General features: G+C 39.3%; 1 protein-coding gene across 1 annotated transcript in view; it reads left to right on the top strand.

Annotated features, from left to right (window-relative positions):
• The window catches only part of AKAP6 (A-kinase anchoring protein 6), a 482,960-nt gene that overhangs the window by 252,464 nt on the left and 214,233 nt on the right, over positions 1–16,263 (top strand). Inside the window, exons 6-7 of the mRNA XM_055309349.1 lie at positions 8,245–8,341; positions 9,485–9,648. Of these exons, the coding sequence (XP_055165324.1) occupies positions 8,245–8,341; positions 9,485–9,648 (261 nt within the window). The remainder of the gene's footprint in view (positions 1–8,244; positions 8,342–9,484; positions 9,649–16,263) is intronic.

Here is a 16,263-nt window from a genome sequence, read left to right as displayed (position 1 = left end):
CACACACATGCAGAGAGAGAGAGAGAGAGAGAGAGAGAGAGAGGCAGAGACATAGGCAGAGGGAGAAACAGGCTCTATGCAGGGGAGCCTGATGTGGGACTCGATCCTGGAACTCCAGGATCACGCCCTGGGCTGAAGGCAGGCGCCAAACCGCTGAGCCACCCAGGGATCCCTGGAGATGTTTTTATTATCTCAGGTTTCAGGAAGAAGGTCTTCTCAGGAAGAATGAGGATTTTTGTCTTTATATCTTAGTGCTGCCTTCTTTTTTTTAAAGAGGAAAACAAAGTTTTTATAATGCTTATCTTTTTTCTCATGAACTTGGAACTTCTTTCTCAAGAGTACCTAGTGCTTTTAAATTTTTTAAGCTTCTGATAGAATACCTGGAAGTGTGTTGCATATTGTCATAACTGATAAATCAGTGACAAATGTGGCCACTTCATTTGGTTGGGGAGATACACAATTGTGGTGGTGGCTGACCATTTATTTAATTACGTGGTAAGTACCATATGATGAAAGGGTAAAGTTAAATTGATGATTTGGGCTATCTCAGCCAGGGTACAGTTTACATGGCAATTACACTGAGATCATCTAAGTGTAATTGGCAAGTAATTTTGTAAGCAAAGGAACATGACAGCTCATTTACATGGTGTTCACTGAGTAAAATTTGGGGACATTTATCAACCACTTCTAGGCAAAGAGCGACTGTACCAATATCTCCCAAGTGCTATATGCAGTTTGAAAGCTACTTGGAACGTTTTTGGTCTGAATATTTGTTCCCCAACATTTGTTAGGTATGTTCTGTGTGTCAGGCACTGCCCTAGGCACTGTGGACTCAAAAATGAGTGGGAAGGAACTCGTGGATGGGAAGCAAGCACATCATTAGTTATCGAACATTGTAGCAAGTGGCAGTTCAAGCTCTGCAGAGGTACTGGTGATACTGAAGAGAATGTGCAAACTGGGAAGATAGAAGAAAGACAGGGAAAACTTGCTAGACAGATTGACACCTGAGATGAATCTTAAAGAATGAGTAGAGCTTAGCCAGGGAAGGGGAGGACTGTCCATACCTCCTTACCAGGGGTGCCAGCAAGAACAGGATCTCAGAGGAGCAAGATGGCTGGTGTATGCTAGAAACTTGAAAAACTTGAAGCAATTCAGGCACATTTCAAGGTAGACATGGGACCTGAGAAGCGAACTTGGTTGGGATTTTAGAGGACTCTATAGGTCATACCTCTGGGAAGCTATTAAAAGACCTTAAGAGAAGGAGCACCTTTTTCAGAGTTGTTTTAGAGATAGGCCATTCTGTGTAACCAAATGTTTTAATTGATTGACTATGATATGCCAGGCGGTATTCTACTGGTATAAAGGTATTTCTTCCTCACAGCAATCTCATGAAATAGGCACTAATATTTCTCCCTTTTTACAGTGGAAGAAACTGAGTACCCAGGGGTTCCCACAGTTACACATGGCTGATGGAGGACCTGAGGTTTGAACCCAGGCTGTCAGCTCCAGAGTCCATGCTGTCATCAGCACCTGTGCATGATATCATGGCCTCCTTGACACAATCAATTGCAACTGCCTGTTTATAAAATGCACATCCTCCACCCCATTAGACTGTGAGCTCTGTGAGGTCAGGGGCTGTATTTACCTTGTTCACAGCCCCATCCTGCATGCTTGGGACGATGCCTGCACCTTCAGAGACATGCCACAAATAAGGATTAAATGTAGTTTTGAGAGGCCATAACCAAAAGCTGTCAAAGTCAACCAGGCAGGGACAATGATGAGAGCCTGAATCTTGGGCAGTGTTAGTCAATATGGAAGAGTTGAAGATGAAGAAATTAATTGGCAGGGCCTGGTGATTGATTGGACGTGTGGATTTTGTTGGCATATTCTCACAGTGTTTCTGATTTCCAACTCCTCCACTGGAGAGATGACTTGGCAAAAGAATTTGAAGCTCGTGCTGCTTTTTACAGAGCTCTTAAATTCCTGAGAAGAAATGTTGTGGACTCAGGATGAGAAGTCAGAAGAAACTTCCCTGGAGATGTTAAAAATAGAATGAACACATCTGCCCGGGATGGTTGAGAGACAGAGCTGCCCTGGGGTAGATGAATAGTTAGATGGCCTTTGGGATTCTTCCCCCTTTGAAAATTTTCTAGTTTAGAATAAATAAAATGTCTCCCAAGCCACCTATCCTTAACTGCCTGGCTGAAAGATAAAATCAAAGTATCCAAGGACTGGAAAATACTGAGTCCAAATGCCTGGATTGTAGGTAAGGAAACAGAAGCCCAGAAGGGTTAGATGATTCGCTCAAGAGCACACACTCGAGGCAAGAGGAAGCCCCAAATCACTGGCCTCTCTGTCCACGCACACTTTGTCCCAAAACTCAGAAAGCAGCATGTATGTTTTGGTGTGCCTGTGGGCAAGCCTCTGCTGGGTGATGACACTAAAGCGAAGAGGATGTGGTATCTGCACCTAAGAAGTTTGGAGAACCTGAACAGTAGGCGCTACTCATCACTTGAAGTCGCCATAAGGTACCATTTACCACAGAACACATTCGGAAAATAGAGAAAATGAACTTAAAAGTCGTAATGATTTTTCTTTAGTCTCACTTATTTCCAGGCATTGCTTCAGTGCTTTATAATCATTATCTCTAATTCTTACAATAACCTAGAAGTTAGTATTATTTTCATTATATGTCTTAGAATGGCAAAGCACTGAGAAATGATTCCATGAGACCAGACTCTGTTAACTCTAAGTCCTACTCTGCACAAACGATGTTAACATTTCATTGTGTTTCCCCAAGGTCTTCTGTTCCCATGTGCCGGGAGTGTTCATTTACATAGCTCTACTGCTATCACAGGTGCAATTCTGAATCTTCATTTTTTGGCTTGTAATATGTTCTGTGTATTTTTCATGTGATTTCATAATCTTCACTTGAATGGCTGGATAGTGCCTTGTCAATTTTTCCAGAGGTTCTTAAACAAAGAAATGTTTACTCATAAAAACCCTTCAATTCTTGGCACATACGATATTTGGAAGGTATATTTTATATTTTGAAGACCAGATGATCATCCTCTGTCAATGGCATGGGGAGGGAAGAAGAGGATCTGCCAGGCTCAACACAGGGGATTGGGGCTTTCTTCCTCAGCAAGAGCCCCAGTGGGAACACAGGATGGTGTTAAGGCATGGCTCAGAGTGGAGCCCTGGTGGAGATGGCCTGAGGCAGGTAGCAGGTGACTTTTTAAGCCTCTGCTTTTCTGATTGAACACACATTCTTCCTCTTGCCCTTGTTAAAAAAAAAAAAAAAAGCAGCAAGTTTTCATTTTCTTAGGGTAGTAAAAAATCTTTTGTGTGAAGAAAAAGTGTCATCAAGTGCCTTATTCATCAGCATATATACCATCTCTTTAAAATGACAGTGGGAGTAAAAGTTCATCAGTTCAATATGTCTTTCACATTGGGAGACTCCTGACTAATAACCTCTGGTATTTATCATCAGAACAGCCAAAGAACTAAATTCTGGCACATGCTGCTCTCACACACCGAGAAAAACTTAAAAAGACAGAAGATTTTCTCCATTTTTTTCTTTCATTCATTTAGAAGAAAAGCATACCTTTTTTTAATTAAAAAAATTGTGAGCATGCAGAAACATCTGGCCTATATTATCATCGCAGCCTCCTCAATGGCCTGCTTGTCTCCAGTCTGCCCTTTTAAAAACTCTGCATAACAGCCAGAGAGATCTTTCTAGAACACAGAACTACACCAGTCACTCTCCAATGTGGCTGACATCTTCTTGCCTCTTTCATGGCCCTTGGAATTAAATAGCATGTATAGCCACGGCTTCCACCTCTCCCACTTGTACCTTGTCCCAGCCACACCAAGCTGCTCAAGGCTTCCCACTTCCTGCTATAATAAACAGCATCTCCAGGCCTGCATAAAAAATATTCCTTTTTCTACAAGCTCCCTGCAAGGCTCTGCAGAACCTGGCACCCAGCTTGGGATCCCGCAGCACCTATCGGCATTTACCACACTCATGGAATACAGCCCACAGTCTTGGTTTTACTTGGCTAGCATGATACTTTAATTAAAAAAAAAAAAATCTCATTGGGTAGGGCATATTACTATTCAGTTTGCTTAAGGTCCCACCACTCTCTATTTTTTTTTAAAGATTTTATTTATTCATAGAGACACAGGGAGAGAGAGAGAGAGGCAGAGACACAGGCAGAGGGAGAAGCAGGCTCCTTGAAGGAAGCCTGATGTGGGACTCGATCTCAGGTCTCCAGGATCATACCCAGGCTGCAGGTGGCGCTAAACCGCTGCACCACCGGGGCTGCCCCCACCACTCTATTATACACCAAACCTTCATTCCACATTTATGCTATGCTGGGTCACATAAGGCTACTGGCTTTTTTTTTTTTTTAAATCTCTTTTACCCAAGAGACTATACGATGCTTATGCCAGGATTATGTATCGCTACCTTTTGTATCTATAAGCCTGGCAAAGACTACCCAATAAATATATACTAATTTGTGCCTTAAAGAAACTGAAATTGGTCATGAAAGACTTAATAACTCTTTTTTGGATTTTCTGATTGTTCACCGACATCTCAAAACTCATGGACCTCAATGGACGTGCAGACATTAACAGTATTTCATTGGATGATTCAAAGTCTGTGTTCACCATATGAAGCCACTAAGACTGAGCCACTTAAGATCTTTAAGCCTCTGAATGTGATTATGGTCTTTCCTACTATTTCCTGCACCAGGAGATTCCTATCTGTTCTTATGAGTCCTCATGAGTAATCATTCTTCACCTTTGTCGTAGTTTTGTCCATCAGGGCACACATTTCCTAGATTTCATTTCGCATCCACATGACTGCCATACTCTCATCCAAGGGGAATCTTCAGAAATTTGAATACAAGGGGATTAGATGCAGTATTTTGTTTTGTGAAGTCTGGTCATGGTCAAAGTACAATCAGTTTGCTCACCCAAATTTCCATCCTGCCAAGGAGTAATGCACCCAGATCTATCTAAACTGGTGAAGCTAGAGATTGCAGGGATGGAAATACCCATTGGTCAGCCTCTGATGTATTATCTTTTTGATAATCCACTCCTTTGTCTCAGTGACTGCATTTTCCATTTCCTTAGTTATTATCTTCTAGATATTCAATTACATGCTGCTTCATTTTTTATTTTTTAAAGATTTTATTTATTTATTCATGAGAGATGCAGAGAGAGAGAGAGAGAGAGAGAGAGAGAGTCAGAGACACAGACAGAGGTAGAAGCAGGCTCCCCACTGGGAGCCTGATGACTGACTCGATCTCAGGACCCTGGGATCATGATCTGAGCCGAAGGCAGATGCTCAACCACTGAGCCACCAGGTGCCCCCATGCTGCTTTAAAGACATTAAAAAATATCCTGAGTCTCACAGAACCCAGATTACTCATATTTAAGGAATTTCATGTAGTAGGTGACCTAGGAACATGGTACCCACCTATGACAATGTTGTTGCCCTAAATTAAATCTTCAGAGAATGTCCTGAATTTTCAGGGAATGCTGTGGCTGTTGTGGAGGGATATAAGGCATTGCTGAGGAGCACAGAATGGATATGTGTCCAAGTGTCAGATAAAGAAAAAGAAAGAAAATAAAACCGTTTCATTTAAGCTTCCTTCCCTAGGAATAAGGTAGGAACAGAAGGGGGAGAGCTTATTACAGAATCCTTTAGCAGTCAGAAATTTCATTGACAATTTTGTTAATGTGCCTGTATGGCTGCCTTCTCAGAGGCCCATTGTGAATTCCTTAGGTGATGTTATTAATGGTTAATGGGTGCACCTGAAAATCAAGCAATATTGTGCTATTTGAGTAATAGATATATTAAATGGGTCTTTTCTACTGCATCAAGCTTATCAGCTTATCTTTTTCCTAATAATGAATACCTCATCTTTTCCTCTTCCTAATCAAATGCTTCCACATCATCTTGAGGCAGAACCAGACCCAGCTGCATCTATTCTATACTCTTGGCTTCAATTATGTCAAATTATCCAACCTACTCACAGGTCCTTAGGTTCTCTTTTGCTCTGAGACATAAGCCTGATGCACCTCTTCAGAAGTTCATGATTACTAACCATTCAGCACAAGTCTGTTGTAAGTAAACAGAGAATCAGAGAGAGTACTAGGCTAAATTTACAGTTTTAAGGAAATCTGTAGAACATGTTTCTTCCTAAACTTTGGCACTCTCCTGTTGATCTCAAGTGTTTTTCTTTTCTTTGTCCCTCTTCCCTGAAACATACATGAACCTTACTCTACATGGCATGGTTTCAGAGTTGAGGATTTCTGCTGCAGTGACAAAAAATATGTGCAGCCATATTTTGGCTATAAAATAATAAATATTTAATTTTTCATAGATATCATATTGTTTGTATTGACCAAGGCATTAGGCTTCTCATATGTTGCCATACTTTATTTTATTCAACTGTATACCTGTAGCTGAAAGAGAACAAGAGTGAACAGCCTGTGGGGAAACTTAATACTGTTTCTTTCTGTCGTATTTGGCTAAAACTCTACTGTTTCTTATGCCTCTAGTCAGATGAAATAGTTCATTTTGGAGTAAAAAATTTTTTTAGTCAAATTTCTTACCTTTATACTTCATGGTCTGATTTGTCTGTTTTTATCGCCTTCATTTTCAGTTTCTTTTAATCTGCTTTTTATTCTCAGCTTTAAAAAGACCACCTTTTCTCCACTAAGGAAAAGGGAGCCCAGATTCACAACTGAACATCTAAGATAACTTAAAGGCTATACTTTGTTCTCCTAGTAACACGTTTAATTGCCTTTTGATGCCAGAAGCCATGTTTTAACCCCCCTAAATCCCTGTCACTTTGTCCAGTTTACAGAACAGGCATGATGCATGGTTTCTAAATGAATGAATACCTAATTTCACAATTTATGGTGGTTTAACCCCTTTCATCCAATTACATTCTAACTGGGTCTGTATCATCTTGAACTTCTGTTAAATGTTCTCAATACTAAGATTAGTGCTGTGCATACAGCTGTTGCTCAATGAGTGTTCAGTAACAGCAAAATATGTTGTATTTTTGGAGCCCTATCATGGAGAAGCCAATATTTGACACACAGTATTTCAAATTCATGTTCTAATTAGTCAACTCAAGGAATTGATTTTCACCCTGAAGACTAACCACTGATTCAGGAGATTGGTTACCATGATTACTCTCCATTGGACCTCCTTGTGGTTGGAATGCCTTATAACATTCCAGAGATGGAAAATCTTTGGAAAACCACCCATGTTTCTTGAAATATCTAAATGGAAGCCCTCCTCTCAGAGAGTGTTACTAATTCAGTTAGATATCCATTATTTCTACAAATCTATTGAACATCTTGTGTGTAACATGCATTGGAGATAAATGTGCAACTAGTATTTCTTTAAAATTGCTTAAAATGTGGTAGCCAAGTATAGAAATAAAGCAGAATACAGATGATAAGTTCTGTAGTACAAACACACATGAGGAACAGAGAAGGGAGTAGGTAACTCCATATGAAGCAATAGAGAAGGCTGCCCGAAAGAAATGGCTCTGAGTTGGGATTTAGCCAGCAGTTTTTAGTTTTTGGATGACTGTCGTGAGTGAAAATGCCCCCGATGTGCTTGATGTATTCATTTTTCAGACCGAGTCACACTGTAAGAAATAAGCTTTTAAAAAATCAAAGATTTGGAGAGCATTTGATTCCTCAGCACAGCACTTCATTCCACCTTGGTATTCTCTGGTTTGTGTGATATCTGAGAAACAGCTGAATTCAACCCTTACTATTAATGGATTTATATATGTGCACATAAGGCTAATATATTTTATGCTGCCAATTTTTTTATGGTTTCATAAATAGTGCTATCACTAACATTTTTAAAAAGTGAAGGAAAGAGCTCATATGTGCTGGTAGAAATTCAGTGTATTTTATAGAACACTGCTATTCCTGATATAGCCTACGGGATGTGACTTTTCATAAAAACCTAATGAATTTCTAGATTTGTCAGCTGTTTCCAAACAGATGCACTCTGCTAATCTAATGGAAACATTTTGAGCCCAGATCCCAAATATCAATAGCTTTTAGTATTGCAAATTAGTTTGTCTATTGGGTAAATTGGGCTGTGTGGTTCTTGATAAAAAGTAGCAAGTAATTTTGTATGGATGTTTTATGTTTAACTGCCTTGCCAGGGTTTGATGCTCATATTTTTCCTTGCAGAGTTTTAAGTTGAATGTAGACAGTCATTGTGCTCTCAAGGAAGCTGTGGAGGAGGAAGGACACCAACTTCTCGAGCTTATTGCATCTCACAAAGCAGGTAAATCCTCCTGAAATATTGCAAGCCTTTATGTCTCCAGACTATTAAGAATGAAGAAGCATTGCTGTAAATTACTGCATATATTCACTTCCTTATGTATTATTAATATTTACATTATCAGATTGACCTTCAAGATTTATAAATGTTTCATATACTGCATACAATGCTGTGATACTTATAAGATGAAATACTGCCTCCAAATGGTCTGTTCATTTTATTTTGGGCTTGCTGTTCGCCTGAGTTTCAATTGAAATCACATTCCTGGAAACTTCACATTGACATGCTTTTTGATGTAGGTGCTCTGGAAATAACGTTAAGATAATGAATGAGAATTGTGCAAATAGTTATAATGCATATGCATTAGGGTACTTATAGATATCATTACAGATATAAGGCAGGCAGTCCAGATATATCCGATTATTTCCCTGCCAATTCGCACACATGAACATTTTGCATGTTTTCTGCTGGTCATTGCATTAGCAGAGTTTTGGCCTTAAACCAACTCTTACCCGGTATTAATGTATTTATGAAGAACAGATTATAAATAAAAAATAGTTTTGTCATTTGGTTATACTTATCCTGGTAGTAAAAGACCATAAGACAGGATGAATTATAATTTGACTCTTGCTTTGAGCTTACTACAGCTAAATAAGGAAAGAGCAACATTAATCGGACATGCTAATGCTAAAGACTGCTGTCTTATTCTGGCCCATTTACTATATTGCTCATTGCATTAACTTTGCCTATTTCTGTACATCTTTCTGATCATTATAAGGTCTCCACACAGTTACACAAAAGGGCCTTTTACTTGGAATGTGAAGCTTTCATGTTAGTCATTTTTGCACATTGTGATTTTTGTTTGACATGCATTTTTTTTTTTTTAGCCAGTATACTGAAGCTAAGTCGATTCCCAACCATGCATCTATGTGGTTATCCCATTTTTGGTCCTTGTGCCTTGTGCAAAGGCAAAAATCCCTGGCCCCTCTCCTCAGGGACAAAGGCTTATATGGCAGGTGATGGTAATCGTCGTTTAAAATTATGTTTACTATTTGGGATATTCATCTAATTTATTGGATAAAAGACAATACTGGGTAAAAATGCAGTCTAGTCTGTAACTTGTATTTTCCCCTCATTTTGGAGAAGGGCTGAAGGACATGCTGCGGATGATTGCAAGCCAGTGGAAGGAGCTGCAGAGGCAAATCAAACGACAACACAGCTGGATTCTCAGGGCTCTGGATACCATCAAAGCTGAGATTCTGGCTACTGATGTGTCTGTGGAGGGCGAGGAAGGGACTGGAAGCCCCAAGGTAAGTGGCTTGAAGTTTGCCTGATTTCCTCTCATTTCTGCCTTCTTTTGAACTAGGCACCACTGAAGTTTTCTTTCTACCCCTAAGGCTTTTTGTTTCTACTGGGTAAACTTTATATATCTATTTCTATCTCTCTCTCTTTCTATATATATACATATGTGTGTGTGTCTATCTACATATCTATATGTCTATATATATCTATACATCTATATCTATGTCTCTCTCTCTCTCTCTCGAAACATAGAAAGATAAAACGAAATGGCTTAGTTTAAAACAATAATAATAATAATAACAAAAAGGCTACAACTTTCAAGTTTTCCAGGAAGAGGTCTTTTTGTCAAAAGTTCAGAGTAGGAGGGGGACGATACTTTAAGGGTAGGAGAAAGGGGGACATAAAACATTTAGTAAACAAAACATAAAGCATCTTTAACATGAATAATCAGAATGGTTTTAAATTGTTTTTTTGCAACTATAAATCACTATAATCAGTGCAATCACTCAGCTCTGACATCCATTAGCCGCTTGGTTACAGCAAATTAACAAAGAAGAGAGAAAGTGATTCATTATCTCATTCCTGTTAATGACTATCAGATGCATTGCCTAATTAGGGGATGGTCATTGTAGTGGGAAGAAGGTCATATGCTTTGCTACAAATCTTTTTGCTCTGAGTGTAAGTTTTCCATAATGGTGCATGCACCGAATACAACAAGTACTTTAAAAATGAGTATTGACATGTTTTGGTTATCTATTTTAGATTTACAAAATAACCCGTAAAGCATATGCAATTAAACTTTAAGTGTATTTTTTAATACAGTGCACTGCTGTTCTAAAGGTATCTTTGACCTCATGATGTGGAAAATAATTTTATTAATTCGGTATTTTCTCGTAGTCTCTCTTTCTTTTGTATTTATTCTCTTCTGAAAGTAAATGCAGAAAACCAGTCTCATAATAGACTCAGCCTTGAAACACATTGCTGTGTGGGGGAAAACAGATTTAAGAGTTCATGGTTTCTATTCCAGGCATGGACAAAGTAATTAAATCATCATCAAGTCACATTTATTCAGCATCCATGTGGATTGGCATTGTGCTAAATGTATACAGAGCAAGTTAAACCCTTTACCTTTGTAGACTTACATTCTTAAGTGCAGGCAGAGGAGAAACCCCACCTGCCCAGCAATGGTGAGACCATGCAGCCAGTGAAGAGCTCAGAAGATTTATGGCTTTGGTACCTCAAACAACAACCTTTAACTTATTTGTTGGAATGGAATGATGAGCTCTGTTCCACTTAAAGAAAGCTCCTTGGAGGAGGTCACATTTCAGGAAATACTCGAAGAAAGGAAGAGCAGTGGCTTGGCACAGGAGTGCACATTTTAGGAAGTGACGTGACGAAAGGATCAAAGCTGGAACTAATAATATGGAAGGGAGAATGTATTCATCAGATTTCTCAGGGCAGAAGTAGGCCCTTTCAAGGAACAGACTGCAGGGACAAGTTGAAGGAACTAATGCTTTGGCTGGGGTGGAGGTGGGGTGATGATGAGAAAAAACACAGCTCTAAAGTCTGTTGTGTCCTATTTATTTATACTGATTATTTGCTTTTAAAAAGCTATCTGCATACCAGATGTGGTTCTATGGCACCTCTGTGGATTTTTTCATTTAATTCTCACAACAAATTGATAGGTTAGTCCCATATGATCCCCAGTGGAGAGAATGGAGGCACAGAGAAATTAAGTAACTTGCCTAAGGTCACACAGGTATAAGTAGTAGAACTCAGATTTGAATTTGATTGGCCCCAGAGCCTATGTAGGTTGCCACATAGAGTACTGCCTCTCAACTGGCACTGCTTAGGGCCAGGTATGGTGGTGATGAACAATTAGTTTCAGTGCCTGTGTCACACATGGATCTTGTGGTGAAATGGGGAGACAGGCTTAATCTAATAATCATGCCTCTATAGATGGTGATGTGCTATGAAAGAAAAGAGAGCAGCTAGAGGTTGGGCTGGGAGAAGTGGTTTAGATCAGGGGCATCAATGAGGGCGTCTTGGAGGGGGCAAAATTCTATGACTAGGCCCATGCAGTTGGAGAGAGAGACAGAAGGGTTTGAGGGAACCATAGGCCATTGGGTGGCCTCTGATAGCACAGGGGAGGTTTTTGTAGTAAGGAGGGAAATGACATTATTGATTTGCAGCATAAAAAGCTGTTCCTGGCTGTAGTATGGAACATGGGTGGTGGATTGGGTAAGTGGGAGTTAGGATGGCGAGGTACCAAAGAGGAACTGCAGAGATGGCTCAATCACCTAAATTAATAAAAGAGTGGGCTAAAAATGAATAGTAGCTCTCTTCACCAGACCCAATGTGCATTTGAAACCAGCTCATTTTGTAGGGGAGTATATTGAGTGGGAATAAAGAAGATAACCCAACAAAGAGAAAGTATTATCAAAGGACAGGCAGTGTCAGCATTTCTCAAAAAGAGGAGCACTTACTTGTCCAGGCCCAGCCTTGAGAGATCAGAACCGCCTGGCTGGGGCCCCATAATCTGTAATCCACAAGCTCCCAGAGAACCACATTGTCCTGTAGGCTCCAATAAGGCCCCTTTCCCGCAAGGGCTACAGGATTCTCATATGACCAGGATCCTCAGACAAGGTGGAAGAAAATCTATCACTTTGTTGCTTATAATAACAAACAACTGATATCAATCAAAATGTTTAAACAGGGACCAATTAATTAGATCATGTTACATCTTATCCTAATGCAAGGTTATAGAGTCATTTAAAATAATGTTTTAGAAGAGAATTTTGAAACTTTGGGTAAGTCCTATAATATACAATTGTGTGGTTTTTTTTAAAGATTTTATTTATTTATTCATGAGAGACACACAGAGAGAAAGAGGCAGAGATACAGGCAGAGGGAGAAGCAGGCTCCATGCAGGGAGCCCGATGTGGGACCCGATCCCAGGATTCCAGGATCATGCCCTGAGCCGAAGGCAGACACTTAACCACTGAGCCACCCAGGCATCCCTGCAATTGTGTTCTTTAAAATACTTAAATAATGTAAATAGTTGTGCATTTTTAAATATCTTTCTAAATCTCTACAATGAGTAAAAATTATTTTAATCAGAAAAATAAAGAAGGTATACAAAATACAAGAATTAAGAAGTGATTTAAATGGTAAAATAGGTGGCGATTATCTGTGAGGACTTGAGATATAAATTTAAAGGTCAGGAGGAAGAATAAATATATCTGGTTCTCCATGATTTGAGTGCCTCACTTCTAAAGAAACAATGACTAAAACCTCTCTGTTTCAATCATCCCCAAAGTAAAAGTGTCTTCCTTGAGTCCCATCAGTTTACAAAAAACAGGCTAAGTGGTTTCCGTAAGTACTATTTCTATTCCAAGCATTCTGTGTCATGCTGTGTGCACAGTGTCGTACATCTAGTACATCTACGAGCAGCTCCTGGAGGGACTTCTGTAGGTTTTGGCAGCCGTGGAAGCTGAGGGAGGTACAGAGTTTGACTCCAACCTAGTAGAGCCAGCAAAACCCCAGGCCTCCTACCTCTCAACTAGTTCTCTCTTGCCCCTTCTGGCCTGAATTTTCTCTGGACAAATGAACTCCTCCGTAGTCAAGAAAGTGAAATCAACTTAAGACAAAGGTAATAGATTTCTAATTTAAGCTTAGGAAACTACAGAAAAATCAGTATGATTATTCTTTTTATCTGTTTAATATCCGTGAACTGTCTCCCTTAGTCTGTGCGGCAAACACAAAGAATATTTGAGAAAGCTCAGACTCAGAGGGACATCAGACTGCCTGGGTTCAACTCCAGGCTCTCCCTAGCTGTGTGTCCTTGGGAAAGCGACATCACTTCTCTGTGTCTTAGGTTCCTCATTTGTAAAATGAAGCAGTGATAATATCCTCTGCAAAAAGGTTGTGATACAGATGAAAGAGTTGACATAGCTGAAGCACTGAAAACAGTGCCTGGCATGTGGGAAATCCTAGATAAGGGTCAGTGGACAAGTTTTCATTTCTGATAGTGGAGAGAGTAAACAATTATAATAGAATCTGGGATATACTCTACTAAAGATAGGTAGACAGCACTCTGAGTTCACAGAGAAGGAAGTAATGAGCTTATTTGGGAGTATCAAAAGAAAGATTAACAGGGGAGTTGATGTTTAAAATGAGGGGTGGAAAGGATGTTTGTCAGCATGAAACATGTGCAGAGATCTTGTGGTGTAAAAACATGTGGTATGGCTGGAACATGGGATCTTATTGTGGATGAGAATTAGGCTGGCTTGCAGGTCTGCACCAAGGCTCACAATGTGGACGAAAAAATAACCCTTAATGATCAGTGATTTGAGCAATAATTCTTCATATATCTGTTATTGACACAATCCAAACCAGAGTGAGAACTCTGTACAGACTATATCTACTATGTACTGTTTAAAAAGAAAATTTTCTTGCTGTATTGCATGACATAGAGCAAGCTTAAATAGGTTACTCTAAAGTTGTCTAAGACTAAAAGCTTGGATTTGACTTGTTATCTATTATGTCAGTTCTCTTTCCATGACGTGACCTTGCTTAGGTCACGTACAAATTGTGCCATGAAATGCATCTCCAAGCATAGCAGTTATGATCATCTATTTCATCTATAGACCTAAAAGAGAACTAAAATTAAAACATAATAATAAAAAAAAACCTCCAGAATTCATCTCAAGTTTACTTCAGAAGCTACTGGGAACTTGAGAAGCATAATAGAAAATCTAAAGAATATATCTAGGGGGTATTTTTCTTTTTTACCTTGTTTGAGAGACTGCAGAAAAGGACTTGGTCTTAGAAATCTTGTAAAGAAGGAGGATAGGAGGAAATTCAAAGACTCTGGGAAACTTCTCCCCCAGGACTCGACAACATACCTTATTTGTTGTATTTCATTTTTTAAAAAAATGTTTTCCCAGGACTGCGAGATCTTTTATACATGGAAATAGAGAACAGAATTCACCAGTTCTAGAAATAGAGCTTCAGCACTCACTTCCAAGAATTGAATATATGCTTGTAATTATGTATTTTATTTTAAGATAGATTGGTTAAAGTTTATCAGCTAAAACTAGGCTTTCAGTATGTTAAATTTTTGAATGGTGTATAGCTGCAAGGATTTCAAAACATTGAACACCCAACACTTAAGAAAGGCTGCATTCCATTTTTTTTTCCTCTTTTGACCTTTTGAGGCAAAAAACAAAATCCTGAAAGCAAGAAAGCATTCTTGCTAGTATTTTGCACATTGCCTCTTTTAAGATGTTCTTATTTTCTGCTTCTTTGCCTTTCACCTATTCAGCCATCATTATAGTTGTCTTAGAATTGGGCCCAGTGTGTCCCTAATGTGACATCTCAAACTTTGCATCACTGTAGTCACACAGCAGTTCCTTTGTACTCTTTAAAGAAACAGATAAGTTTATCAGGGCACTTCGGTGGCTCAGTCGGTTTAGCATCCAACTTTTGATTTTGGCTCAGATCGAGATCTCAGGGTTGTGAGAGGGGGGCCCCTGCATCAGGCTCCGTGCTCAGCAGGGAGTCTGCTTGAGATTTTCTCCTTCACCGCCTCCCCCCATATTTGCTCTCTATCTTTTACTCTGTCAAATAAATAAATCTTTTTTTTAAATAGATAAGTTTCCAGAACAAAAAATATTTGAAGATTTTATTGTAAATTCAGAAAACTTTACAGCTACTAGAAGGGTGACCTAGCCTGGGTTCCATCGAATATCTTCATTTCCTTAGTGAATGGAAACAGAAGGTTGGGGGCTTTGAACTCCAGGGTTGTGCTTATTTATCTGCTTTCTTTGAAGTTCTTAGATTGACATCCCTTTGGAAATGGATATCAGACTATGAAGGTCATCCATGTTATTGCTCAACAATAGCACTTAGAGTAAGTTTTTTTTTTAATTTTTATTTATTTATGCTAGTCATACAGAGAGAGAGAGGCAGAAACACAGGCAGAGGGAGAAGCAGGCTCCATGCACCAGGAGCCTGACGTGGGACTCGATCCCGGGTCTCCAGGATCGTGCCCTGGGCCAAAGGCAGGCGCCAAACCGCTGCGCCACCCAGGGATCCCACTTAGAGTAAGTTTAAGAACACTTCTTAAATACGTTTGCTCAGCCCTACAAATGACAGTTTTAGATAGTGGTAAAGAAGGGATGTATGTGTAGCTTCTGACTTGGTTATGTTGCCAACACAACCTGGACTTTATTCAGATATCTAGGGAGAACAAGTCCAATATTAGTACACATTTTTGTGTGTGTTTATCAGACACCGGAGTGTTAACCTAGTATTATGTTAATAAATTATAGTAACTTTCTTTATCTGAAGTGGAGAGAAAGCAGCTGATTTGGAGAGTACCTTTGTATGATATCTTCTCTGTATTTTATAGTGTCTCTTGGGTAATATTGCAGCTGGATATTATTATCGTGGAATGGAATTTGATTTTGATGATTCCAAAGTATTGTCTTTATATTCTTTCCTTTTCCGGCTCAAAAGCTGATGTAGGTAACATATTTTTAAATATAAGATATTTAGAAACAGCATTCAAGTAATGAATTTATATGTTGCTAGTCCCATATACACTGACACATACATGT

Source organism: Nyctereutes procyonoides, unplaced genomic scaffold, assembly GCF_905146905.1.
Source record: "Nyctereutes procyonoides isolate TBG_1078 unplaced genomic scaffold, NYPRO_anot_genome, whole genome shotgun sequence".
Classification (NCBI taxonomy): Eukaryota; Metazoa; Chordata; class Mammalia; order Carnivora; family Canidae; genus Nyctereutes; species Nyctereutes procyonoides.
Note: the sequence above shows the minus strand (reverse complement) of the source record. Positions and strands in the feature narration are given on the sequence as shown.